At 38.4% G+C, this 26,497-nt stretch overlaps 2 protein-coding genes across 2 annotated transcripts; one reads left to right on the top strand and one right to left on the bottom strand.

Moving 5' to 3' along the window:
• Positions 1–470: 470 nt before the first annotated feature.
• Positions 471–9,629, bottom strand: LOC306766788 (E3 ubiquitin-protein ligase MARCHF4-like; the record flags this gene model as incomplete). The annotated part of the gene is made up of 4 exons (XM_079254630.1): positions 471–892; positions 2,467–2,659; positions 3,317–3,472; positions 9,198–9,629. The coding sequence occupies 4 exons, from the start codon at positions 9,627–9,629 to the stop codon at positions 471–473; spliced, it is 1,203 nt and encodes a 400-aa protein (XP_079110756.1).
• A 3,672-nt stretch (positions 9,630–13,301) lies between these two features.
• Positions 13,302–24,782, top strand: smarcal1 (SWI/SNF related, matrix associated, actin dependent regulator of chromatin, subfamily a-like 1; the record flags this gene model as incomplete). The annotated part of the gene is made up of 17 exons (XM_079254718.1): positions 13,302–13,538; positions 13,617–13,959; positions 14,105–14,155; positions 15,523–15,783; positions 15,870–15,920; positions 16,003–16,186; positions 16,395–16,545; positions 17,358–17,519; positions 17,635–17,700; positions 17,813–17,953; positions 18,667–18,885; positions 21,244–21,314; positions 21,526–21,628; positions 21,854–22,036; positions 24,069–24,169; positions 24,395–24,491; positions 24,582–24,782. The coding sequence occupies 17 exons, from the start codon at positions 13,302–13,304 to the stop codon at positions 24,780–24,782; spliced, it is 2,622 nt and encodes an 873-aa protein (XP_079110844.1).
• Between the last annotated feature and the right edge of the window lie 1,715 nt (positions 24,783–26,497).

Raw genomic sequence — 26,497 nt, 5'->3', positions numbered from 1 at the left:
TTGCTCATTTTTACATGTGTCACAATTCTTTGGCAGAGATCTGAAATGTTGAAAATATTTGAAATATTTTCAGTTCTGAAGAAAAAATAATTTTATTTTCATTTGGTTGCTAATGTCCTTACTTTTTTTTTTTTTTTTAAATCCTGTTTTAGATCAAATTTATGCCTATATGCAAACCTTTGTTCATATTTTTTTGTTATAAAAAGAAAATATTAAAGGTAAATAGTGGAGCTACAAAGATAACCACTCATATTTCCCAAATATCACGTTATTGAAACATAAAAAATAACTGTTCTCCAACCAATTCTGGATATCAAATCACTTGAATTTTTATTCAATCAATGTAAGGACATCAGAGATGCATTTTTAAATAAACAAAAACATGTTATCAATCCAGTGCAGTTAAAATTGTTCTTGTTTTCAACTGTCAGCTGGTTCAGATATCTTTCACCTCCATGTGGGATAAGGCCTCAGACCGTAGTGACTCTCATGACCAACTCTCTTGTGCTATTACTGGGTTGGCTGCGAGTCTCCGGCTGCCTCAGGTGGCTGAGCAGGTGGAGGATGTTGTAGGGACAGTGCTGGTCTGGCACTGTGCTGCCACTGTCAGGGTCCACGTGTGCTCCAAATCCTCCTGCAGTTGTCACAACGGTTGTAGAGGTGGAGCCAGCAGCCGTGGAAGCCACCACCATCAGAGAGGAGGTGGAAGTGGATACTCCTATCCCTGTTTGGTAGCCCTGGTTGGGTTGAGACAGAGTCCTATCCACAGGGGCATCCTTCAAATCGTCACTGTCCATAGACTTATCATAGTTCAGTACCTTCCACTGCTGGTTCACAGCCTGCCAGCGGTGGAAGATGCGAAACACAGAAGGTCCTTCGTGGACAATTAGTGCTGTGGAGATCAAGAGTGTCAGTCAGACAATGTCATAGTGTAGCAGTAGTCTTAACAACACCACAAAGTGCTATCTCTGCAGTGGTAGATTCACAGTGTTAAAGCCAGCAGAAAGTATGAACTGAAGCAGTAGCAGAACAAAACAACTCATCTTTCAAGTACCACACCATAACACAAAGATAAAATCTTTATTTCTTCAATAAAGTAAGGCCATGGAACAACTTATAACAGAATAACACTGATTCTTTTTGGATTTAGGTGGGCAAAAACGATGTAACCGCTCTCTGTTCAATAACATCTTATCTCAGTCCAAAATTACTTATTGATTCATGTTCATTGAACTCAGTATCTGGAAAATGGAAGTCAGTCTGTACACGGATGCCTGAACCGCATGATTTTCAGCCATATTTAATATGTAATTCATGAAAAGGGAAATAGAGAATGGGGATTTTTTTAAACAACTATGGTGTTTTAAGTTTAGCCTGATTTGACTAATTGTAAACACAAACATTAATACAGGGTTTGTCACACTCTGAAATGTAGGTGTATTCAATTTTATTAAGAAACACATACATTTTGAATAGATTATATACTGTATCTTAAACGGGGAAGTGTTATGTGTTATCAATATAACCTTATAAATCCTGCTACTACTCCTGAACTCAGCTTCTCCCCCTACTCTAACTTCTTGGAATAATTGAAGATCAGGTCTCTGCTCTTCAACGTACACCAGGTGACAAGTTAATCTCTGTAAAGTGCCACGTTAATGACTCCACAGTCAATCTTTGCCACCAAGCCGGAGACAATCAATCTCCTCTTTGCTCTCACCCTGCTGTCTGCTACAGCAGAAGTTAGGATTTTCTTAATGTGAGTTGCCGACACACAGTCACCCAAAACATGCGGGCCCTCTAGCATCAGAAGGAGGACAGCCAGCCTGCAGTACGAGTGCTATAAGTTTAGTCTGGACACCCACTCAATTTCAGAAAAGTGTTAAAACGCTCCAGTGCACCTTATTACTTCTGGTGTTATGACAGCACACAGTGAGCTTCAAAGTTTGCCAGAATCTTGTGCTGTAGCGTTTTATTATAAGACTGAAATGCTATTGAGTTCATGTAAAATTTTTTTAATTTTTTCAAAATTTAGCATTCATGTCTGATTTATGAGTAAGGTTTGATGCAGCATTTCATCATATTCAAAGTACAAAATGGCAGTATTAGAGAAATGGCTTTAAAAATTGGCCAAACAATGACAAATACTAACTGATGCAGACTCCACAGTATTGATTTACATGAGCTGACTGTATAGATTGACAGCATTGATTCTCAATGATGTAAACTGTTTGTGGCATTCACAAATATTTGCCGACAGCTTTCAGCTATAATTAGTGACTCTGCTGAACACTTGTGACATTTACTTTTGCCTGTTGAGTGCACCTGGAGTAATGTGTGCAGACTGGAATCACTCAATAATGCTCTCAGGATATACATGCACAAAAAATCCAGTCTGTGAAGAAGCATAAACATTCATTTGAATTGAAAAAACAATAAATTACTGTTAACTTTTTAGCTTCTCACCGATGCAGACAACATCCATGAAGCCATACATGCCGTAGCAAATCTGGAAAAGCAGATCTTGACGCTGCCAGCGGGCCGACGGGCTAAAAGATGACCACACCAACCAGGAGATACTGGCCATCAGGAACAGGGAACCCAAGATGGCTGCTGCTATCTGCACTTTCTCTATCACTGTCAGGGAGATGGCCTGCCACTGTAAGATAACAAAGTGCTTGAATGTTTTTCATTTCAGGTTATTTGACTTTAATGAATACAGAGAAAAGCAAATAAAAAATGCAACATGATAAGGACTGTTGGCTAATGTGGCCATTAGTTTGAAGGAATCGTTGGAAGTGATTACACTGTAAATAGAGCAGGATGCAGACATGACTGATGGTCTTTTAAACCAAAATATAAACATCCAAACTCAGATATAAGAAGCAAAAAACTGAAAAGCTCGATCAAACATAACTCTTACCCAGAAAGACCAAAAAGAATCCACTCTACAAATAGTCCTATCGTACCACCAAAGGCTAAAACTGAGAAAAAACTGCAACCCCCCCCCCTCCTGTGTTTAGGATCAAAGGGAAAAAAGCTTGCTTAATTCAATACGCTTTTTCACCTTGATCAGAGAAACGGTAAAGCTGCTCTTCATACTGTATGGCTCAAACATTTTTATCACATTTTTATTTTCCCCTATGAAATTTAGACAAAAAATATAAATAAATAAAATAACCCTCACTAAATAAAGCATGTTGGTCTGTGGTTTAACATCACTCTCAGCTATAATCCCAGACCAGTAAAAGAATTACCCACAGAATGCTGAAATTGTAAAACATTGCTAAAGTTGTGCTTTATACGTAAAGCTCACCTGTAGAGGATTCTTGGTGCTTATGGCAATGACCTGATATTTGTAGTAGCAGAGCTCACAGGCCCAGGAGCCTCTCTCGCTGATCCATTTGATGAGGCAGGGCTGGTGGGTGCAGCGTACTGACCCGCTGCATCGACACGGACTCAGGAGCTCCCCCTGCAGAAGGAACAAATTGTATCAGAGTGGTTTCGACTTCAGTACAAATTAGATGCTATTTTCCCTTGAATGTCCTATTTTGGATTTCAATAAGTATATCAGTATTGCTGTATTTTATCAGTATAAATCACCCAGATTAATTCTTTGCTTGAGAAAACTGATCAGCAGACTGTCTCGTGTTCTGTACCTTATTTCATTCTGAGTTACACGAGATACAGATATGTATATTCTGTTATGATGAGCCACTGATTTTACAAGGGCCTCTTGAGTGCAGTTAGGCAACACTCACTGTCTTCCACACAACATTGTGCAGAGCTATTGCCACAGAGTGCCGGTTAGGGTGTGAAATGAAGGCTTTGCCTTACACCTTGTTGACAGGTAAAACCTTGATTTAGTACCACTGAATATGGAGGATTATTCACTGACGCTCCAGTGAATGAGCAAGCCCTCACTAAGCTGCAAAATACTGTGCTTATATCACACTTGACAATAGTTCTTTTTAAATGAGCAGAGTGCTATATATACCACTACTACTACTACAGCCATTTGACTGACGCTGTTATCCAAAGAGACTTAAATGTCAGAAGTGATCAATTAACCATAGCAGTTAACCTAACACGCATTTAAAACAACCGGCCCCTCCATAGCAAATGAACGCCATGACTAAAGCTATCTTTCCCCAGTAGAACAGTGGGCTTTTCCACACTTGTGATACTTCACACAAACAGCTCAACGAACATAAAAAAAGGTGTAGAGTAGTGTCAGAACTCTGCCTCTCCTTGTCAGACCAAGTAGCTTGAGAATTCACCAGAGCAGCTCAAAGACTCCAATGTGCAACCCACGACACCAGATCTGCTGCAAGACACCACAGAACCCTCCCACGGGTCCACTTTCTGTCCTATACCCTGATGGCTCAGAGTGGGCTCTGTGACACAAGGGGGACCTTAATAGTTTAATAATTCATTACTGTTTAGCTTTACATATTTGGACTTTTTCTTTATGACCATGTCTAAATCCAAACCTTGCATCTCGTTGTCCTGTAATTATTTCAGTTTTTATTTGAAATACCATTTTTTTTGGTAGAAAATTACTGCTTTTTTCTCAGTGACATTTTTGAACTTGCAGTAAGGATGTTAGTATTGCTGAGGGCATTTCAAATCCCTTATGTCAGCCTGTTGACAACCACATACTGTTTGATTGAGCTCGCTGAACAGCAGAATAAAAACACCTGCATTGTGTGTTTAACATCTAGGTGTTATCTTTGGGAGGTAAGGAACCTCAGATAAAACAAATAAAGTATGTTTTAGTTCCCAAAAGGGGGCTCAGTAGTCAATACACTTATGACATATTGAAAAACATTACAAACACAATTATGAAAATGAACTGCTGACAGATGTAGGAAACACAGTATTTTCAGCATTTCCATCATGTTTTCAGTTTATCCAGATGGGTATAATGAGATATCAGAAAAAAAAAAAAACTACCAGTAATCCAAATTGGGTCTCTTTCTTTATCATCTGTAAGACCCTTAAATCCATCAAATGAAGTGAAACCACAGAGTTCAAATCTGCCACTGCAAGATTTTCCCTTGACAGAAATGCTATAAATACTCAGCAGCACTTTAGCCAACCAGTCTTCTCAGTACCTATTCAGTCTGGGGAGCAGATCAGAGTTTTATAATCTTTCACACTGGACCCCTAGCTCAAAAAAGATATGACTAATCACATTAGAAATGAATGATGACACAAAGATGTGGATCTACCAATGGTTATAAGTCCTGACCTGCACTTTAGAAATTTAGTCTTCAATAAAAACCTGGATCTTCTTGAGTGAGTGTTTTAACCTTAAGGTGACAGAATAAAAACCCTGCATTGCACTGAATCAATCAATCAATCAATTTGCCAATCCTGCGTAACAAAATCAATATCTGGCCCCTTTCTAACTATGGCATTACATCCTTAAGTTCTCTCTTTGTCTTCAACAAACATAGATACTGAAAGAAAAACACAATAAAAAAAAAGAGGAAAACGGAAAGTATTTAAATAATTTCTCCATTATTGTGCTGACATCTCTGACAGATGGAGCAGCACCCTGGTTGAAGAGAAGAGAGGAAAACACAGAGAGTTACAGGAGAAAAGGCCTATCTACAGATGGCCAGGGTGGGAGTGTATTGGCAGGAGCACAAGAACACTTCTGTCATGTCCAGTGGGACTCGGGACGCTCACTGTGACTGGTCTGATCGCAGCCAAGAGCTGAAACCTGGATCACTCCAGTACAACTGAGGCTGAAGAGAGCAAGAGGTACTGATAACAGACGTGACACCAGCCCCCATCTACAGAAAGTGGTAACTGAATGTCCTGTTGTTGATCATACTACACTGAACCCACAAAACACACCCAACACATGTATGCAAACAACAGGGCAATGTATTGAACAAGCAAGTCTGATGGCTTTTGCTGCTTTATTCAATCAGTCTGTCCTGCAGCATCCAACAACAATCCAGTACATCTAATTTTCTCCTTATAAAATTGGATCCAGTCCCAATGTATATATAAACGGAAAAATAAATGAGTCCTCAATATTCACATAAGGGCCTGAAATCAATGCAAAGGAACTCGATTAACTCTAACTGAGCGGAAATTGTAGAATAATAAACTAGCTCATTCAGAAACTGAATGAAAGTGATTTTTTACAATGGCCAATAATATTCAGGCCACAAGCATTTCTTTAACAACCTGCAACACTGCGGTCGTCTGGAAAACAGCATTATCAATATATATTTTACCATCTTCAAAAAGTTAGAGGGAAAAGAAGTATAGCCAGTAGAGAATGAAATTGAAAATCATATCATTTCAGATTTATTTACTGATAATGATGCTTTTATGGGAACAACTGGGCTTACAGTGACAGTTAATGACTCTTCAAAGGAATAAAACAGAAAGCATGGTTTCTCATTTAACTGTATGAATTCACAGCTCCTTGTATGTGACTTCAGCAAAGCTTATGTAACTTGTTTATCTCCGATTCCCAACAAATGGCAGATCAGCCATTACACATATGATGAGATACACAGAGCATAGTGCTTCTACTCTGCGAGGCCATATAGAAAAGATGATGGCACTTGACCCCTCTAGGCCTCTTATTCTGCCTTAGACTAACACACTGTGCAGGTTCATTATCTGTGTTAAGATTGAAACCTCACATTAGCAGCAGGAAGTCACACAGGCTTAAAAGTTAAAGCTCCATCAGTGTAATAGTTTATCACACCTCAGGATATTTCATGTAAAATAATCCTTTTCATTGGTCTTTTGCCATATAAAACTATGATGAATTTTATGCACTCAACACTTACGTGGAGATAAAGAAAAACAATATGCTCATTCTTTAAGCAGCCAGGTTGAAGGTGAGTCTGCATAAAGAAATATAAACACACAAGTCTGATTGCAACGTTGCATGCATGAAAGCAAGAGACGCCTTGCTGACCTTTAGCTGAACAGAACCAATAATGGGTTGAAATGTGTCTTGTGTTAAATGTTTATAGAAGAGTATATAAATAACCTTGGGCACTGAGTAAGAAGGCATGATTTCATGAATTTTATTCTGCTTGGGGCTTTTATTTCACTGTGAATTATGTGGTTCCTGCAGAGGCGGACTCAAATGGTTCAGGTGTTTTTATTTTAAATCTCTTATTGAATAATCTATATGCTTATAGTGTACATGCAGTTAAAGGTCAATGTCAGTAATCTTGTTTATATGGAAAATTAAGTACATCTTCCTATTAAGATTTTAGTATAATAAATTCTATACAAAATCTATTGTTCTTAATTTATGTAATTAGAAGTGTAAAAGTAAACAGGAATTAATTACATTTTTTGTTCAGCTGTACAAAGTATATCATAAAAGATCATTTAATTTCACTGTGGTAAGCTTTTTACATTGACATTTTATCTTTTGAGAATTGAGATGATTTTTTAATAACAAATGTGAACCTGCCCTTTAAAAGAGCAGAATCTGAGGTTAAGATTCCCTAAAAAAAATGGCAGAAACACTGACAATGATTCAATTACAAAAATTTATTTCATTATGTGATGTTATATTAAATCAAAGTACAATCATCTCCCAATGGTTGACAGTCAAGGCCCTTTTCTAGTGTTACACTTGAGAAAAGCTATGACTCTCTCCTTTCTTTACACTGTCTTGACTATCTCAGCCTTGGGGATGGAAGTGTTTTGGAGGTGGACTGTCAGATCAGATACTGACTGGCTTGGTACATGTGACATCCTGGAGGCTAAGGAAGAATGGAGGATAACTAATGTCCCTGCTGCCTGTAACACACGGAGACATGCAGAGTCCACTCACTCATTTCTCTTTCCAAATGGGGCCTCATTCTCCTAGTGCCCATTTACACCTCTGCAGATCCATATCTGGACTCCACCCAAACCAACAACTCACAGATGAAAGGAAAAGGAAGACCGGTGAGGGATAAAAACATGCATAATGACGCGCTGGGATGAAATCAAGCGCAATTGACTTGCAGCTATGTCTCAAGGATGCATTAATGAGATGTGTTGGAGGAAGCCATGGGAAATACTGCGAATTTTCAAAGTAATACTTTGTATGCATTGCAGAGTGTGCTGACCATCTGGAGTTTTTGAGAAAGCAAGAATGACATCTCATCTTCCAGCCTTACAATAGACCCCCGTGTCAGCAATAATTACAAAGTCTGAGCTCAGAGGTTTAGACTGATTCACAGAATCGCTATTGAAGTAATTAGCAGATGAAACATAAGAGAGATTATGCACAATGCAATGACCATGAAATGATACTGTAACTGCTGCTGGGCTAAAAGAAAAGCATCAGCGAATACAGCAGTTGGCTAAAAAGTTATGCTCCACACCTCAGTTATCTTGCTTCTAGACGGTTTTATGACCTCTCCTCCTCCTTTACCAAATGGTGAGATGTGACATATTCATCAATGTGCTCTCAAAAGCTCTGTCAAAAAGTGTAACCACTGTCTTGGCAAATTGCTACGTCTCTGCTTCTCTGTTATCATTTCTTTCTTTTCTTTTTTTTTTTATTACATCCATCTTTTCCCATTTTCTTCTTTTGACTGATGTAGTGTGACATTATCATCAATACGGCCCCAAAGGTGGAGGCATGCAATGTGATTAACCAGAAGGCCCATGCCTTGCGTTCTGTGAACATTTTTGTTATTATCATTATTTCTGCCTGTTTCCACATGCTGTGCATGAGCAGCAGCAACAGAGACAGGCATTATTTGATTCTGTCATGCATATAATACTTTGAAGTGTTTGGCTGTAATGAGTTGTTACTCCATTTCTGTGTATCCTCCACACTTGTCACCCACTGGGACAAGGTCTTTCATTATCACTCCACAGCTATGCCAAGAGCAGTCTTTTCAAGCCCAGCAATGGGATCAATGCAGGAAGAGTGTAATACTTCAGCCCTTGTGGCAGCCCCAACAAAATGGGACAGCTTTTTTTTTTCTGAATGAAAAAGAAGCTTGACCATTAAACTGCTTCCACCTTCATGGACTTGTTGCTCTTGTTGAGAAATGTTCATCACAGAGCAGACAGTTTGGAGATGCTATCCCAACTAAATGTTACAGCCAACACCTTCATTGTAGTTATTACTAATTAATTGATTATATAGACTCTATATTTGTAACATTTAAATGAGATAAAGATGGTTTTCCATCACTTACATGCTCTGGTCCTTGGAAGCAGATCCTGCACACAGGCGTCCTGAAGCCACTTTCTGTGTAGCTGGTAAGAGAGAACCTTTCCTCTAGTTTGCCCTTTGAGCAGTCATCGGAAGAGCTGCTGCAGCCACGCAAGGCCGCCGTCAGCTCTGCAGCATCAACCCAGCCCGCCACCGGCCGCTCTCCGCCCAGTTGCCCGGTGGCTCCCGCCGTGGACGTTGCGGTGCGCTCCCCTGCGTGTTGGTGGCTCCGCGTTAACGTGTTGTTGTTGTCGGGGACGTTGACGGTTGCCTCATGGTTTTCCGAAGATTGGCCGCTCATGGGGGTCAATGGAGGGAGCGGTGTTGGCGGTGCCGGTGGCCCGAGCAGGAGCACCCTCAGGTCACCAAGCAGGACGCAACAGCGGCTCTTCAGCATGCCCCGGCTGCGCAGCATCGGGCTCTGTGCGGTCAGAAGATCACGGCACCGTGCAAAGGTGCTGGAAGATGAGTGCTGTTTGTATCCCCGTCATAAGAAAACACCTCTTCATGTGTCGTTGGATGAAATAGTGAACAAAAGGGGTGCGTTTTCCAGCGTTTGATGAGGGGTTTTTAAAGCAACCTTTCAATGCTGATTTAGACCGCTATTATGGTCGTGTGCCTTTCATTGTCTTTCCATGAGAATGTTAGAAGAGAATGCAAATAAATCCCATCTATGCAAACAAGTGTCTGAAGCCATTAAGTTCAATAAATGAAGCGTTTTGTAGGGAGAAAGTCTATTGTAAGACGGGTGGGAAAATGCATTCAAGTAAGAAGGCTATGGGCTGTTCACTCAGTGTCCACTGTTAATTCCTGGCCATCATAATGTGCCATCTATCATAAACTATCAAGAAAGGAGTGCAGGAGATTTGTTTGCAGCACAATGATCTGAAATAGACTCGAAAAAAAAAATCGGCAGAGCTTAATCTCAAAATAAAAATATTTCAGCGATGAAAACCACGTTTTAAAACAGCAGAAGCTCAGATTACTGTCGACGTCTTAAGGCTTTCAAATTGAGTCAATCGACGGCGTGCCATATTGGGAAGCAAAATCCGTCTTACCTGGCGAGCTCCACCGATTTCTATACAATTCACATTTTCATTATTTTCTCCCCCACAGATTTTCAGCCAGACTGTTGGTCGTAGGAAAGTCTGTGTCTAGCTTTCATTCCCAATGATCGGATCTCCACGTCCGGGGAAGACACAGAGAGGTTTTAAATCCATCCGGTAAAATCCAACACGATGGTCGGACTGTCCTGCTCTGGGTGAAAAGCATCCGTAGCCCCCGGATTGTCCTGTGATCATTGGCTGCTGAATCGGTGCTGCAGCTTCAGCACCATGATTCCTGGGACAGCTCCCAGACGCCACACGTCACCACCGCACAGTGATGCAAGCAGCCAACTCATTACTCCAACTGTGGACAAATATGCAAGAACATGGTTTATTTGTTGTTTTCCAAATACAAGGAGGGATCAGTGTATCAGTGGTCAGAGCAGTTTCTCCTCTGTTTTCAAAACATGAGATGCTTTATGCCTCGGGGTACATTCTGAGCTGAATGACATTGCTTTGAAACATTTTCAGTGACTCATAATTTCCCCTCTAAAAATGTTGTCTAATGAATTCAGAATCAAAAATAGATTCTATATTGATTAAAGCCATTAAGGTAAACTCTATTGCAGTCTTAACAGCAATATTGTAATTGCTAACATTACTGGTTTATTAATGTTTTATAGATTAGGTAGCTAACTGTTGCTGTTTATCATTAGAGGCCTCAAACAGGAGGACTACTCTTGTAAATGACTAATTCTATTTAAGTGTAAATGAAAAGGAATGATCTTTCAATTTGCATTGTTATTCAACATTAAATAACAGCTGAACCAGAAATAAATGGATAATCTAAGAGGGGAAACCAACTTTATATATAGAGCCCATTAGATCACTACATATCTATAAAACACATCTAGAAAACTATCTAATCAATAAATTCCTTTAAGAGATAGACATGCATTTGTTTCCACAATTCATAAAAAAGTAGCATTGGAACTTAGAATATGTTTTATTGATAACTGATCTAAGCTTCTGTGATGGACTGGCGACCTGTACAGGGTGTACTCTGCCTCTCGCTCAATGATTGCTGGGATAGACTCCAGCTTCCCTGTGACCATTCATTAGACTAAGCGGTTAAGAAAATGGATGGATGAATGGATGGATTAATCTCTTCTTGTCTGCTCAAGTTATTAATCAAGCAATGATGTGGTCTTTATAGAAGAAAAAACTGATCCATTATAATTCTTTAATGTAATTTCTATTCAGGACATTACTACATGTTGAAAATATCAACGATCTATTTGATTTCCTAATGCCTGAACAGTTTTCATTTTTTGGTGAGTAAGGTATATGCATGCTTACTACTTTGTATGCTGCCGTGGTAACTGTGTATAATGTAATATGTAAAAAACACCTCATGAGTACTGAAATTGTATTGAAATAATTTTTTGTAAAGGTGCTTGGTAATTTACAGAAACAACACTGAGGAGTTAAGAGAGAGCTAAAGACAAGAGTGACACAGAAGAAGAGTGATTACCAGACTTGTCAGAGCACCTATGTGACTTGACAAAATCATTAAAATGAACACACCTGTGGCAGTACTCACTTTGTCAGCCAGTGAAAGTGCGATCCTTTTTTTTTTTTTTTTTTTTTTTTGTCAGAATTCACATAAAACTGAGATCAAGCAAGTGGTCATGGGGTGAATATTAAATGAACTGCCAAAGAGAGAGTGACACACTACACTCTCACTTCTGTTGGGTTTCTATTCTGGCAGGAAATCACCAATGATAGCTCTTTCATCATATCTCAGGTGCAAAGAAGTGTCTGATTAAATAAATAGTAAAACAATTCAACCATGGTAGCTGATCATCATGAATTGATGAAACAATCCAGGATTGTACAATGGTTTATTAAAAGAAAACAGCAACAAAATACATATTCAGGACTTTTACCTGGTGTTTTTATCTTCTCAGTATCTAATTCAGGCAATATTTCTTCACCTGGAAGTTTGTTTGACTTTCACCAATATGATGACAACCTACCAAGCCATCTAGTCTCAATATAAAACCTATTACCTGCCACCAGGGTTGCATTTACTTTCAACATCTTTTCATCTTTCTTCTGCCCTTGATATTTTTTTCAACTTCATGTGTTCCTTCTTGATGTTGTTGTTGTTAGAGATTACGTCATATATCACTCATAGCCTACTTTCTTCTGCAGCTCCTTGACCATCACACAATGTCCGGTTGATTAGCCAATGGTTTTTAATCAGTCTGGATCTGGAAGTACAGTACCACAAGATCATTCTCCCCTGGGGTTTCAAAGCCAAGCTCAGCACAGATGTTCCTTAAAACTATTCCATCCATCTGTACCTATCTGCTTCTTATGCCCTGTATTTTACATGTGCTGGACCGTCTCATAGACCTCATTGCACAGCATGCACCTTCTCTAGCCACTGTAGACTTCTCAATGTCCTGTGTCCTCTTCAGTCTAGTGGTACATGGCATGCAGAGTTTTATCTATCTATCTATCTATCTATCTATCTATCTATCTATCTATCTATCTATCTATCTATCTATCTATCTATCTATCTATCTATCTATCTATCTATCCAACTTGCTAAAGAGCGGGTTGCACGTGGGCTTGTTTTCTTACGTCACTTCCTGCGCGGCAGAGTGCAAGTTGTTAGCTACAGTTTATGTTGGCGACACATTTCGCTTTTCATTTTGTACTAATTCAACTTCAGATCACACGATTGATCCTGCTACATCGCCTAAAATGAATGCTCGCTTAAATACAAGAGCACTGCTGAAGATGTTTTGTCGCTAAACTTGATTGACGACGTTAGCCATATTAGCCGCTATCTTTTGCACGAGCAAGTTAGCAGTGCAAATAACTTCTTGCCCGTTGAAACAATGCGCCTCCATGCATGCCTTGTGAACATATAACTATATATTCAAGCTAAGCCATACTGCGATAAATAGTGTGAATTGGAATCGGTCCTACGTGGCTTTAGCTGCTACTCAGCAAGAGGATCCGTCAACATGTCTTACCAGCTGACTGCAGAGCAGCAGCGAAAGATTGAGGAGAACAGACGCAAGGCTTTAGAGCGAAGAGCCCAAAGACTTGGACAGACTATCACCAGCAGTAAGCAGCCTTTAACAGGCTTTAATAGTTCTTCTGAGCAAGCACAGGTCCCTAAACAGAGCGTTTCTTTGGATCAGCGACCTAGCAAAGTTCAAAACAACCAGTCTACGAATAACTCCGACTCGTCTAGACAGGTAGGATCTGTGCTTACATACATGCAGGGATGGAGTATTTTTCATTGTTATAATGCTTTGTATTGTATGTATTTGCAGATACAAGTCACAGGCCCTCGCCCTCAGACAAATCTGCATTTTAGCAGCCCTGTCCAATGTGGAAGTGTCGGTGTCAAGTCAGCTGAGCCCAAATCTAAACTCGCCTCCAGCAGCTCTGGAGGTGCAACTAGCTCCTTCTACAAGCAAGCCAGTAAACCTGCACAAGTTCCCGCACAGCAGCTTATTTCAAATACCAGCACTTCAAATGCACCACCTGCAAAAAAGCCTGCAGTCTCTGTCAGGGGAAAATGTGTGTCTCACACAGAGGGTCGTTTCAGAGTGGAAGTGGGCTACCATGCAGGGTTGATCGCTGTTTTTAAATCCATCCCCTCAAAGAACTATGGTAAGTGGCTGCCAGTGCAATCTTGGAGATAAATTCAGTTTGGGTTATAGCTGTCACACTGTACACATCAAAAATATGTTGTGTAAGTGCTAATCTCAACATATTTGGTCTTGTTTAGAATAATAAGCCATTTTCTCTGCCTTAGATCCTGCCACAAAGATGTGGAACTTCAGTCTGGAGGACTACAGACTGTTAAGTATGAAAACAATGCAGATATTACCACCAGATACAAGGGTTCACTCAAGCACTCTATTTAAGCAAACTTCATTTAAATCCCTTATTTTATGTCTTCAAAACAAAACAAACTTTATAAAGCACTTTTTATATAAAAGCAAAAGGCTTTGCATAATTAAATCCATTTTTGACTATATTAAAAAAAGAAAAAAATAACACCAACCTTCACTCACAAGTATAAAACATTTAAGTTCGAGAAAAAACACCTGGTCATACTCTCTTTTTCACACACATTATCACACCCACACATTGCACAAATGCAACCCCAACCCCTCTCTGCACAAACTCAACTCAGACTTTTAGTTTGTCTCTGTAACGCAAACTTCAATATAAAAAAATAACTGGAGATAAATATTTGAAGTTAAACATCTGGTTTGACACTGAGATGAGGAAACTTCATAGGGATCCGTCCACACAGATGCATCACCAAGGACTACAGAAGGAGTCCCCACAGGAGCTGTCCAGATCAGATGGGAAAACACCTGTCTGTTTGAAAACTATGTTTAAAAATATCAAAGAAACCATACATTTATTTTTTGTCTTGTTCAGCATTTAAGCAAGCAGAATGATTATCTGTATTCTACTGAGCAAATTTACTTTGCCAAGGTGACCATTATAGATATAATAATCCTCTTGATATTCTGGAGTCTTATTTTATTTTTCTATTTATTTTGCATAATTGTTTGCATTACAGAGTTTGTACTGCTGGACTGGACCAGAGATTTGTGTTCACCCTGCAGTGAAACCCAAAATTTTGGTCAAAGAAACCATCATTTTTCAAAAGTGATGTAGAAATGGGATCTAAAAGGCAGGTTGTTGGTTTTAACTGGGAGAAAACTCAGCTAAGTACCTTAGTATCAACCAGAACAGATACTCCAGTGTGTCGGGTAACAATAATGCCTTGGATATGCTAAAATAAACAGTTTGTTGAGACAAGAGGCTGGATCTAGCCGCATTGATTTTACGTCTGATGGAGGACTTGGTCAAATCTGCTCTTTAAAAGAATCAAATTTATAAAAAAAAAAAAAGATAAAAGGAATTTAGGGCAGTTTTTGTTTGGTATGATGAGGTTTGCCATTTATACTGTGTTAATGTTTTTTTTTTTTTTTTTTTTTTGTTTGTTGAAAAAATTTCTCCATTTCATTTTTGCTGTCCTGTAGTTTCTCTTCATTTCTTTGATTCTCATGACTCTACTGTGGCATAGCTTTAACTTTGACAGCTTTAGTTTTCAGTGGAGCTGCAGCATTGATGGTTGACTTCAGTTTCCTGTTAAAATAATCGACAATAAAATCACACCATGCATGTAAAAACTCTTGTGGAATCTTCCAGTGGAAGAAGCAGCTGGCATTGCATCGGTGTCTTTGAAGCCTTTAGATGGAATGGCGGCGGTGGATGTTACAGCGGCCACCAGTCAACCTCGTGATGGTGCAGCATTGTCTGCACTGCTGAAACTGTGTAATGGCTGGCAGAAACCTGGAGCAACGTTGCAGGGGCAGTGCCTCCTCGTGTCTCGGACAAAGTTTGAGGTTGACATCCTTTACCATGCTGATGTCATTGCAGCCTTTAAGCAGATGCCAACAAAAAACTATGGTAACAGAAACGTGTTGAGTCATGTTTTTGTAATTGCTTTTATGGCTTTCATACAATAATCTTGTTATTTGGTAATTGGATTACAGATGTGACCACAAGAAAGTGGAGCTTTTCCCTTGAGGATTACAAGAGACTCAGTAAACCATTTTTTAAAAAATATTCCTTTTTATCCCTGCTACACTTGCCATCTTGTCTCACTGTGCTGTGTTCCATACTCAGTGGATCTGCTTAGTGGGATAGCAGCAGTGGAGGTAGAGCCTCTTCCCAGGGCTGTAATCCAGGCTTTCTCTGCCAGGTTTGATGGGACTGAAGCCAGGTCTTTAGATGTCTCCGAAGCAGACCTTTCCAGCATCGACCCCACACTCACCTCCAGCCTCATGCCCTTCCAGAGAGAGGGAGTCAAGTAGGTGTCTCTAGGCAGCCGGTAGCACTCTTTCTTCACAATGTGGCCAATAACTCAATACCAGATGACAGAATGTTGTTTGTAATAATCTTAGGATATTTGTTTTCAGAAAGCTTTTCTCATTACGGAAGCATTTGTGTGCCACTTCTGGAATATAAAGCCGTAAATGAAAAGAATTCTTTATGGATTTTTTTCTCCTTGCTTCCAGTTTTGCGGTGTCTAAAAGGGGCCGCATCCTCCTCGCTGACGACATGGGTCTGGGGAAGACTGTGCAAGCCATCTGTATAGCAGCGTACTACAGGAATGAGTGGCCATTATTAGTGGTGGCTCCGTCCTCTGTACGGTTCACCTGGGCTGAGGTAAAAACATTTAGATATTAACTCCGTACTTAGAAGGTTTCATTAATGTCCCCTTTAGGGAAATGGGACCATATTCTGATCTTTTTTTAAATTTTTTTTTTATTGCATAAGGTAACATTTCCATGTCGCTTAGATAACGAACACTCCAAAGCATACTGGCAACCAGTTTATAAATATCTATTAACTGCATTTGGCTTATGGTGTTTCCACATCTTTATCTGAAGTTGCAGATATTATGAACTGGAAGCAGCACAGTGCCCAAGTGTTTGTGGTTTCTAATGTCAAACTTTATCTCGTATATCCACCTGTGTCTTATGGTTTTCCTGTGTTTCTTCCTTGCTTAATTTTGCAGCAATATTGTTGGACATATATGTTGCAATTTTATTTTTTATTTAAGAACTATCACTTTGCCTTGTTTCCACTACCAAGGTGGTCTGGTATCTAAATAAACACTGAGGATTATACACTGTTCCCTGATAAGGAGCTGAAATCCAAGAATGTATTTCCAGGATTATGCTATAACAGACTTGACTCTGAAATCTACTGGTGGTCTTGTGCTCCAGGAGAAATCCGTGATGAAGCATGAGAGCTATCATTTATTAGCTTTAAAGCAGATGCACAAGTGATAGGTGCGTGAGTTTTCAGGAACATTTAGACCACAGTTGAACTGACAATGATTAGTAACAGCAGACCAGCTGTAAGTCACAAAATCTGCTGTTAAATATTTCTTGTAGTGGGAAGAAATTACATCAAGGCCAACACACTTTCCGAAGTGTATTGTTTCACTAGTTCATTATCTTATGTGCCTGTAGGCCTTCAGACGCTGGCTTCCCTCCCTGAGTCCTGACAGCATCAATGTGGTGGTAAAGGCCAAAGACAATCTGCGATCTGGTTTGGTCAACATCATCAGCTATGACCTGCTGAGCAGGATGGATAAGCAGACCGCAGGAAACTCATTTAATGTTCTCATTATGGTAAGCTATTATCAAAATTTGCAGTTAGGCTTTGGTTCCTAACTTTTTTTTTATATCTTTTGATTTGTATTTATCCCAATTTGCTGTTTTCTAAATGAATTTTCATTCTGTCCAGGATGAGTCTCACTTTCTCAAGAACATGAAGACAGCTCGTTGTAAAGCAGCGTTGCCTCTACTGAAGGTGATAAGGAATGTGTTAAGGATTGGGAATAATAAATATGTATAATTTTTCTTTTGTCACTGTGATAAATAAAAACAGCCACATATTCAGCTGTTTTTGTGTGTGTCTATAGGCAGCAAAGAGGGTGATTCTACTTTCTGGGACCCCTGCAATGTCCAGACCCTGTGAACTCTACACCCAGATTCTGGCTGTTAATCCTACACTCTTTCCTCGTTTCCATGAGTTTGGGATTCGCTACTGTGATGCCAGAGATGTATTTTTCTCTTTAATCTTTCCATTAACCAATATGATGCTTCATCACATTGAATTGTAATAACGTGTGATTCGATGACATCTTGGAGATCAGGAAGAGTTCTAAGTGTGTAAATCACCTGGAATGAATGACAGTCTATGTGATTTCATCACTCTGGATAGTTTAGGGTCCTTGATGTCAGTGTCCGGTATGTGCATTAGAGTGGGAAGGTCAAACAGGTGCAGGCTACACTTATGTAGGTTAAATGTGAGCACTATAAAGGATGTGTATAGTATATGATTTATTATTTGCTAGGTGTTATATCTTTTTTATTGCTCTTCTGTGAGTAAAAGTGCTGCACACACTGTTTTTGTTTTTTAAGAGCACTCTGCCTATTTGTGCAGCTCATTCAGTTGCATTTAGTTGAAGATCTCTAAAGTTTTTAGAAAAGTGCTGGTGTGGCTTTTTTTTGTTTTTAAGTCTGCCATTCACGTTGGAAGCTTACCAACTAGGAAAATGGAAGATAACCTTTTTCTCCACATGTCTATGATTTGTCCAACATAAAGAAAAACCTATTTCTGTAAGGACATTTGCTAAATGTTATTATTACTCGTTTTATGTTGACGAAGCTCAGGCAGCAATCTTCCTCTAGTTAGTGGAAAAAAAATGAAGGATCGATATGTGTTTTATTTCATCTCTATCTCCATCCAATGATCACCTGCCTCCTCCTACAGAAAACCTGGGGCTGGGACTACTCAGGCTCATCAAATCTTGGAGAGTTAAAGCTGTTGTTGGAGGAATGTTTGATGCTACGCCGCCTCAAATCCGACGTCCTTTCACAGCTTCCTGCTAAACAACGCAAGGTGGTAACTTTGACCATAGATGGAATCAATGCACGCATGAAAGCTGCTCTGTCAGCTGCAGCAAAGGAGCTGACCAAGAATCATCGCAGTGTAAGTCATGAATGTTATCATAGCTGTAGCCTTCTTCCTCTGACATTTTCATTTCCCTTGGAATATATATATATATATATAAAAAAAACTCCTGTATGACTTTGCAATTTAATGTAAAAAAGGAAATTCTACATTTTCTTTTTTAATCTCTTCATTTCTTTTTTGCAAGAGCTTCCATATTTCTCACAACATCCTTTAATACTCTAAAGCCAAACCCAAAAAACTGGGGTGAAGAGTAGAATTTTTTTTTCATTTGAAGTTTTTATTTGGCCCTTTAATTGAATTAGAAAAAAAACTATCTATATTTAACATTTTACTATTTATTACCATGTGATATGTAGTGTGATATTCTGCTTCCTGGTATCCATGTGGGAGCAAAAGTCAAGTATCAGACCATGTTCAACAGGATTCTGAGCAAAGTTTCAACCATAAAGCTATGTAAAATGTATCTAAAATGTAACTAAACTGCATGTATCAGATATGGTTTAATAGGATTAAGTGCAATTACAAGAAGTAAAATAACCTAAAGATTCAGCCAGTTTATTACCGGTTGAGCAGGAATTACATTAATTATAGAAACCTGTAGCATTTGCTCTGAAATATGGAAAAAAGAGCAAAAAAAGTATTTAATTTTTCTGATATAAAAAAAAAAGCTGAAAATACCAAAAACTTATTTGTTTTCATTTAAATAAAAATTAAATGTCAAAGATGGCAGATTTAGTTAAACAAAAATAGACAAATAAATCTAACCATACAGTTTATTTGCTATTTGTATTAATATACCAAGGTTTAGGTAGTTGACTGAATGTGAAATTATGGATATTATGGATTGATATTTCTTAATGATTAAACCAGAAACAACATAATGATGATAAACAGTATCTATAAATGGTAATAACACTGCAAGGTTGAATTACATAACCAGTTCTGCATTGTTTCCCTAGATATTCTTGGCCAACTTTGGTCTTTATTCTGTTTCTTACGGCTAATATGTATTGACGTGGGGTTCCACAGAACAGATTTCTCCCTTTAGAGATGCTTTCATAGTCCTTATCTATAGCTGTTGTCATTTGTGGCTCTTTTGCTTTATCTTTTCTATTCGGTCAATAAAATGCTTCCTGATCAGGTTAAGATCAAGCGATAAATTCAGCCAGCTGCAGAATATTCCTCCTCCTTTCCTTCGGATTACTCTGATTACTTTCACAGCATGTTGATGACTTTGCTACGTTTGGCCGAATCTGAGCAGATGGTGGGCTGGCACCATTTACATGCTACCACAAATCAGATCCTAGTCATTTTTAGCTGGCGTCAGCACTGGTGATTTAAAAGAAAAATGAAACGGGACGTTCTGTATGCTTTTAAATTCTTTGGGCAGTGCCATTTGAACTCACGCATGTATGTACCATCAGAGTTTAGATGATTCTGTCCAAAGAATGCTGTTTTTCTATACTTTGTGCTTTGCACCACATGGTGAACCTTGTTTGTTGTCATCTAGTCTCCTCTTAAGACAATGAGACGTTTACTTTCTGGGGCGTTTTTCACTTGGCTGGATACTATGAAGAGTGTTTTTCTTACATGAAAACAACCTTTGTCATTTTCTCCAAGTGTCCTGGCCTTTTTAATGCTCCCAAGCTCACCAGTCTGCCCTTCTCTTCCAGAGACCAAACTATATGTCCCAATGATAATGCCCCTGCTATCATTCTGATGGATTTGTTTAGTGTTTGCTGCTTGAGAATGGCCCGTTTCCATTGCATCAAGAGCTTCTGTGATCACATCCTGTGGTTTCGGAGCAACAGCATGCAAATGACACAATTTGAATCAATAACCACTTTTAACCTGCCAAAATGATGATGGCAGCATTGGGTTCAATCTATTTAGAAGCTGTAAAGCCCTCTTCCTATTAAGACGTGGGTAACATCAAATTAAAGCTGTCAGCCTGTATTTTAAGCTCATGTTTATTATGTAACAACTTGAATATGGTTTTGTAACAGGCTAAACAAACAAGCAAGCATTGCAAAAACATTGATGTATAAATATTTCCAGGCTTAATGGTCTGGATCTGAAATACAACAGCATGTTCTGTTCATGATCAAAGCTCTGTAACTAAAAAGCAGAACGGATCTTATTTTGTTTTGCTGAAGGAAATCAGATTTCTGGGGTTTGTTCTCTCAACATGAGGTTGGCTTTATACAGCTGCTAATACTCCAGTCCAGCCTTATTTGACTCTGATGGGAATGAGTTGCTGAGGATGATTGTGCATTATCGCACTGCTCATCAGAGTAATGGCGATCCTATCAAATCATCAAACAGAATATGCCATCAGTTCTTATCTCATGCTGTTCCTTATCTCCTTTTCAGAAAATGGAGGAGAAAGAAGCCCTTCTCATCTTTTATAACCACACAGCTGAAGCCAAACTACAAGCCATTATGTAAGTAAAGACCCTCTAATAGTGGGAATCATTGAGTCTGATCAGTTTAGGTTTGATGGGTGCCAAGATTGAAATGGAAAATGAAGCAATTTAACTTCCCAAAATGTTGTCATTGAGGCTGATTTGTGAAAACCTAAAGATTTGACATTAACAATGAATAAGTCAGCATCTTCCTGTGAAACAGTATTATATGTTCCTCTGCTGCCGTCAGGGAGTACATCACAGACATGCTGGAGTGCGGGAGAGAGAAGTTTCTTGTGTTTGCCCATCATAAGTTAGTCCTGGATCATATCACCACTGAACTGGTCAAAAAGGTAAGTTGTTCAGAATTCTTTGCTTAAATATATGAGACTGTAAGTGCTGTGGATAAAACTGAGACAGAAAAGTTTTTTCTTTTTCAACCAATAACAGGAGATCAGATTGTTCCTATAAGTTCCATAATGTTTCATTACTGTATTGATTTAAAGTACTTTAAAACCTAGAGAATTGTTTTACAGATGTCGATTTAAGACAGAAATTGCCACCATATCTTCCAACAGAATGTCAGCTTTATCCGTATTGATGGGGCAACTCCGTCAGCAGAGCGACAGCAGCTGTGTGAGAAGTTTCAGTTCTCCACCCAGAGCTGTGTGGCTGTACTGTCCATTACTGCAGCTAATATGGGTGTCACCCTGCACGCTGCAGACCTGGTCATCTTTGCTGAGCTTTTCTGGAACCCTGGGGTAAGTCATGGAAAGTGATATATATTCTGATTACATTCTGAGATATTCAGAAGAATACAGTTTTTTTGTGGTTTTTAGACTGTTTTTTTGTTCCAGTCATGTTTTAACTTCTTGAAGCTCTCATTTGATTTTACATCCACATATTTACTCATAATGCAACTCACTTTTTTTTTCACTTAGATATTAAATGAATACTTAAACATGAAAAAAACAGGCTTTTTGAAACAGTCCTTACAAATAAAAGTGGCATATTTGAATGTGACTACATGAAATATTAGCTTTTTCCATCTGTTATTTGAAAAACGCAGGAAATATAAGAGCCTTCCAGAGGACATAAAATTACTTTCATCAGCCCTAGAGAATTGCGTTGCTTCCTTTTCCAGAAAGAAGTTCTCTTCTGTATTTTGCCCACTAGTATATTTGTTTCCTGGCCAGCATTTGGACAGCAGAGGATTTTTCCTGGTACACATCCAATGCAGGTTGCTTGCGTGCAGTGTTTTTCTAATTTAAAAAGTTTCCACTGCAACACTAACAGTAGAGTTACTTGCAGGTGCTGTGGTACTTGGAGACTTGTGCATCAGTGGTCCAGCCTGAAGGCTGAATTTGCTGGAGTGGCATGTCCTGGATAAAGTTGCAGTCGTTTAAATTTGTCCTCATTTGGGAATAGATTTGGGGGTAGCAATGGCAGTGGAGCTGGTCGTCCAATAACTGGAAGGTTTGCGATTCCAATCCTGCTTCGTTCCTGTTGATATTTCACTGTGTCCTTGGGCAAAACACTCTACACAAACTTGCCTCCAGTGTTGACATCACTAGCGTGTGAAAGTATAGGAATGATCAGTCACGGAGGCGGAGTCGCCTTTGGTGTGGATTAGCTGTCAGGTTTCCATCAGTCTGCTCCATGGCAGCTGTGGCTTACATATGTAGCTTACCCTCACCAAGTGGAATGGAGAATGAATGAATAATAGATTTACAAAAACTGCATTAAGTGCCTTAAATCTAATCCATAATTTTATTATTTGGCATTTATTACTTCCACAAAGGAAGTTATGTTATTGCCTGCAGCTTTTTTCGACACCTATGTGGATTCATGTGATTATTTATTAAATTCCTTTAAAATTTTTGGAGCGATTTGGAAGGAATTGTGGACAAAAAAAGGATAAAAAGGATTCTTCACAATAGAGGTGGAAATTAGCAGCTTGGCAGGGGTCTACACTCTCCTAGTGCTTTTCTAGTTTTTAAATGTTGTTTTTCTATTCATTGCCAGTCTTATTGCATCTGCATTTTTTCTTTTCTGAAGGCCTTAAAGCTCTTTAGAGCTTGCCACATCACACACTTAAAACAAAACAAACAAAAAAAAAAATCATTGGCACCTTAAATTCTGCGTGGAAGGATTGTTAGGATACACTTACTTTTTTTATGTGAATTATATGTCCTTTTTTATCATATTATCAGAATGGGGGGGAAAAGTGAATGTCTCTTTTTTTAAAGTATCCAAAAGCAATATGTCGGAGAAAATAAAGTATTGTCTAAGTGTGAATTACATCACACTTCAATGGAACAAATGATTCAGGGGAGAAATTCCTCAGAGAAAACTAATTTATGTGGGCTGACCGACCTAAAGGGCGAGAGATAACATTGTTGTGAAGCGGCGCAACACAAATAAAACTGAATTGACTTGAACAGAGGAGCTCTTCCCCTTCCACACCTTATATAAGCCTGCAGTTAACTGTGACAGCTAAAACAGCTTTCTAAAACTGTGGCGTAAAATGAAACTAATCCAGAAAAAAATTATTAATGAAGAAATTAAGAACCTTTTTATCAATGCACTGTTCATTTTACCACAGTTTCACTTCAACAAAGAAATTGAACGTTCACATCAACTGGTTACCATGGGAGTTTTAGGCTTAAATAATGGCTTTTCATTTCATTGATACATTTTCTCAAGTTCTCTAGAGCTTCAGGGGGTCAGCGTGTCAGAATGACAAGAAATGCTTAATTACAGTGGAAAAGCTGTTCTCTTTTTCTTCTCTAGGTTCTCATTCAGGCAGAGGATAGGGTTCATCGCATTGGACAAACCAGTAATGTGAACATTCACTACCTGGTAGCCAAAGGAACTGCTGATGATCATCTATGGTATGTGTTATTAAGGTGGAAGTAATGCATAACTGAACTACGGGGATCATTATATGTATTCAGACAGTTTCTTCTCAAATTATTCAGCTTTAGTCTATTTTCTGTCACTGAACCAAAACCGAATCAGTAAGGGGGCGAGTTAATGTGGGCTGACACATATTTGTATTGTGAGAAACATTAAATACAACTGCCATACTGTAAAAATGTATTTGTGTAATTTTCCAGGCCAATGATCCAGGCAAAAATGAATGTCCTGGAGAAAGTGGGCCTGTCTGAGTCAAACCTCTCAGATAATGCAGTGAATGCGAGCTTCCACTCAAAGGTATATTCTCCTTGTGTAATTGTGCATATGTGAAACAGATTTACATGAGTTTACTGTCTGTCTTGAATCTGATTATTTGGATTTTTCCAGGATCCCAACCAGAAAAGCATCATGGAGATGTTTCAGAGATCTTTCTCTGCAGATGACGACATAGATGAAGACGTCTTAATGGAGGCTGTGGAGGACTGGGAGGACACCCCACCTGGAAATGTTCCTGCTCAGCACAATACTAACAACACCATCAGCCAAAGCTGCAGCAAAAAAACCATGAAAGACTATTTCAGCAGATGACTTAAAGATACATTAAGAAATTATATGAGACAGTTTTTTTTTTTTTTTTTTTCTTCATTGTATTAGAATTTGATTTCTAGTTTTCAGTATATCATCCCTGATTTGAATTAACATATACTTCAGTTATATTCACATATGTGTGTATATGTGTATGTGTATATATATATATATATATATATATATATATATATATATATATATATATATATATATATATATATATATATATATATATATATATATATATATATATATATATATAGTGTGTGTGTGTGTGTGTGTGTGTGTATAGGTGTGTGTGTGCGTATGTAATTTTTTTTATTGCTAATAAAAGAAATAATCTCAGTGATGATTAAGAATTGTTATATCACAATTGGACATTAAGTAATCAATGTTGAAAGGACTATATAGTTCTTTCAATAAGCTTGTGGGAATCATGGTGACTGAAAAGATCAAATTTGCATTCAGTTTCCATCAGTTTTGAGACTGAAGAAAACTGAGACCAGTATCGGATATCTTGGTTCACAACTGAGAATGTGGTTTTTTTTTTTTGTTTTTTTTTTTACCAGCTGCTGGTATGTCATTTAACACAACTTGGAGTATTTATGACACATTATTAAACCATTTTATCCTGCCACCATTAAAAAAAACCAGTGAAACCTTAAAAAAATTCCCATCAGTTTCCTATAGGTTTTTTTTTTTTGTTTTTTTTTTTGTTTTTTTTTTTTGCGTTAGGGTGGCTGTGACGGCTGCCAATGCCCAAGCTGAATGGCTAAATGACTACTAAACTTATAAAACGTAAACATTAAGCTGGAGGAAGGAATACTGAAGCTTGGCCTTAGTCGTATTGTCATGATTTTAGTAATAAATTAACTGTACAGAGACACTGACAAAGTGTTCTCAGGAGTCATCAGATGCATCTGAACTACTAATCTGAGCTTTTTAGTGATTATGTGAATCTGATTTTAGTTGTTTAGCTCACAGCTGCTTTCGAATGTATAGGCAGATCTCAAACCAACTGTATTAGTATCTTTATACTAGTACTTCATCAATGCATTACCTTTCATAACCATCCACAAAAGGCATAAACGTCAAATGTTTATTTATTACATGATTCACATAATGAGATGTTCTGTTTTTTCCCTGATGCTACTTATTTACATGCCAAGCCTTCTGATTCAGTTAGTGATGTGTATCATCACCTCTTCCTGTCAGTGGACTGTCTGTAAAGCAAAGGAAAATAAAGTTAGCTCCTTTGAATGTTGCTGTGATCTCATATGTATAGTCGTGGCCCAGTAAACGAGAAAAAAAAGGATTTATAAATAGTTTATGAATGAATCCTGTTTTAAGTCAACAAAGAGTCAACACATGTATGCTGCAATTTTCCTCCTGATTTTAGTTTTTTTCCCCCCTGTACTTGAAGCCTGTGAAAGCTACTCTGTGCCATTATTTTCTGCTGCGTTGCCCTTTCATGCTGATCTAATTTGTTTAGATTACCAGTACATGACAGATGTCATTCACAGGTACACAAAAGTTGGAACTTGATTGAAAAGTAAAATAAGAGTGTATATGTGTATGTATGTGTATATATGATATTTTAAGTAAGTATTTTAATTGTATAATCATCTGTAAATATTAAAAAAGAAAAACAATGCATATATTAACACACCCTTTGACAAGGACCAGACCTTATCTTTACATGGAGCTTTTAGTAT

The sequence above is a fragment of the Telmatherina bonti genome, assembly GCF_933228915.1.
Source record: "Telmatherina bonti genome assembly, chromosome: 15".
NCBI classification, from domain to species: Eukaryota; Metazoa; Chordata; class Actinopteri; order Atheriniformes; family Telmatherinidae; genus Telmatherina; species Telmatherina bonti.
The sequence above is the reverse complement of the archived record's forward strand: the minus strand, read 5'-3'. Positions and strand labels throughout refer to the sequence as shown.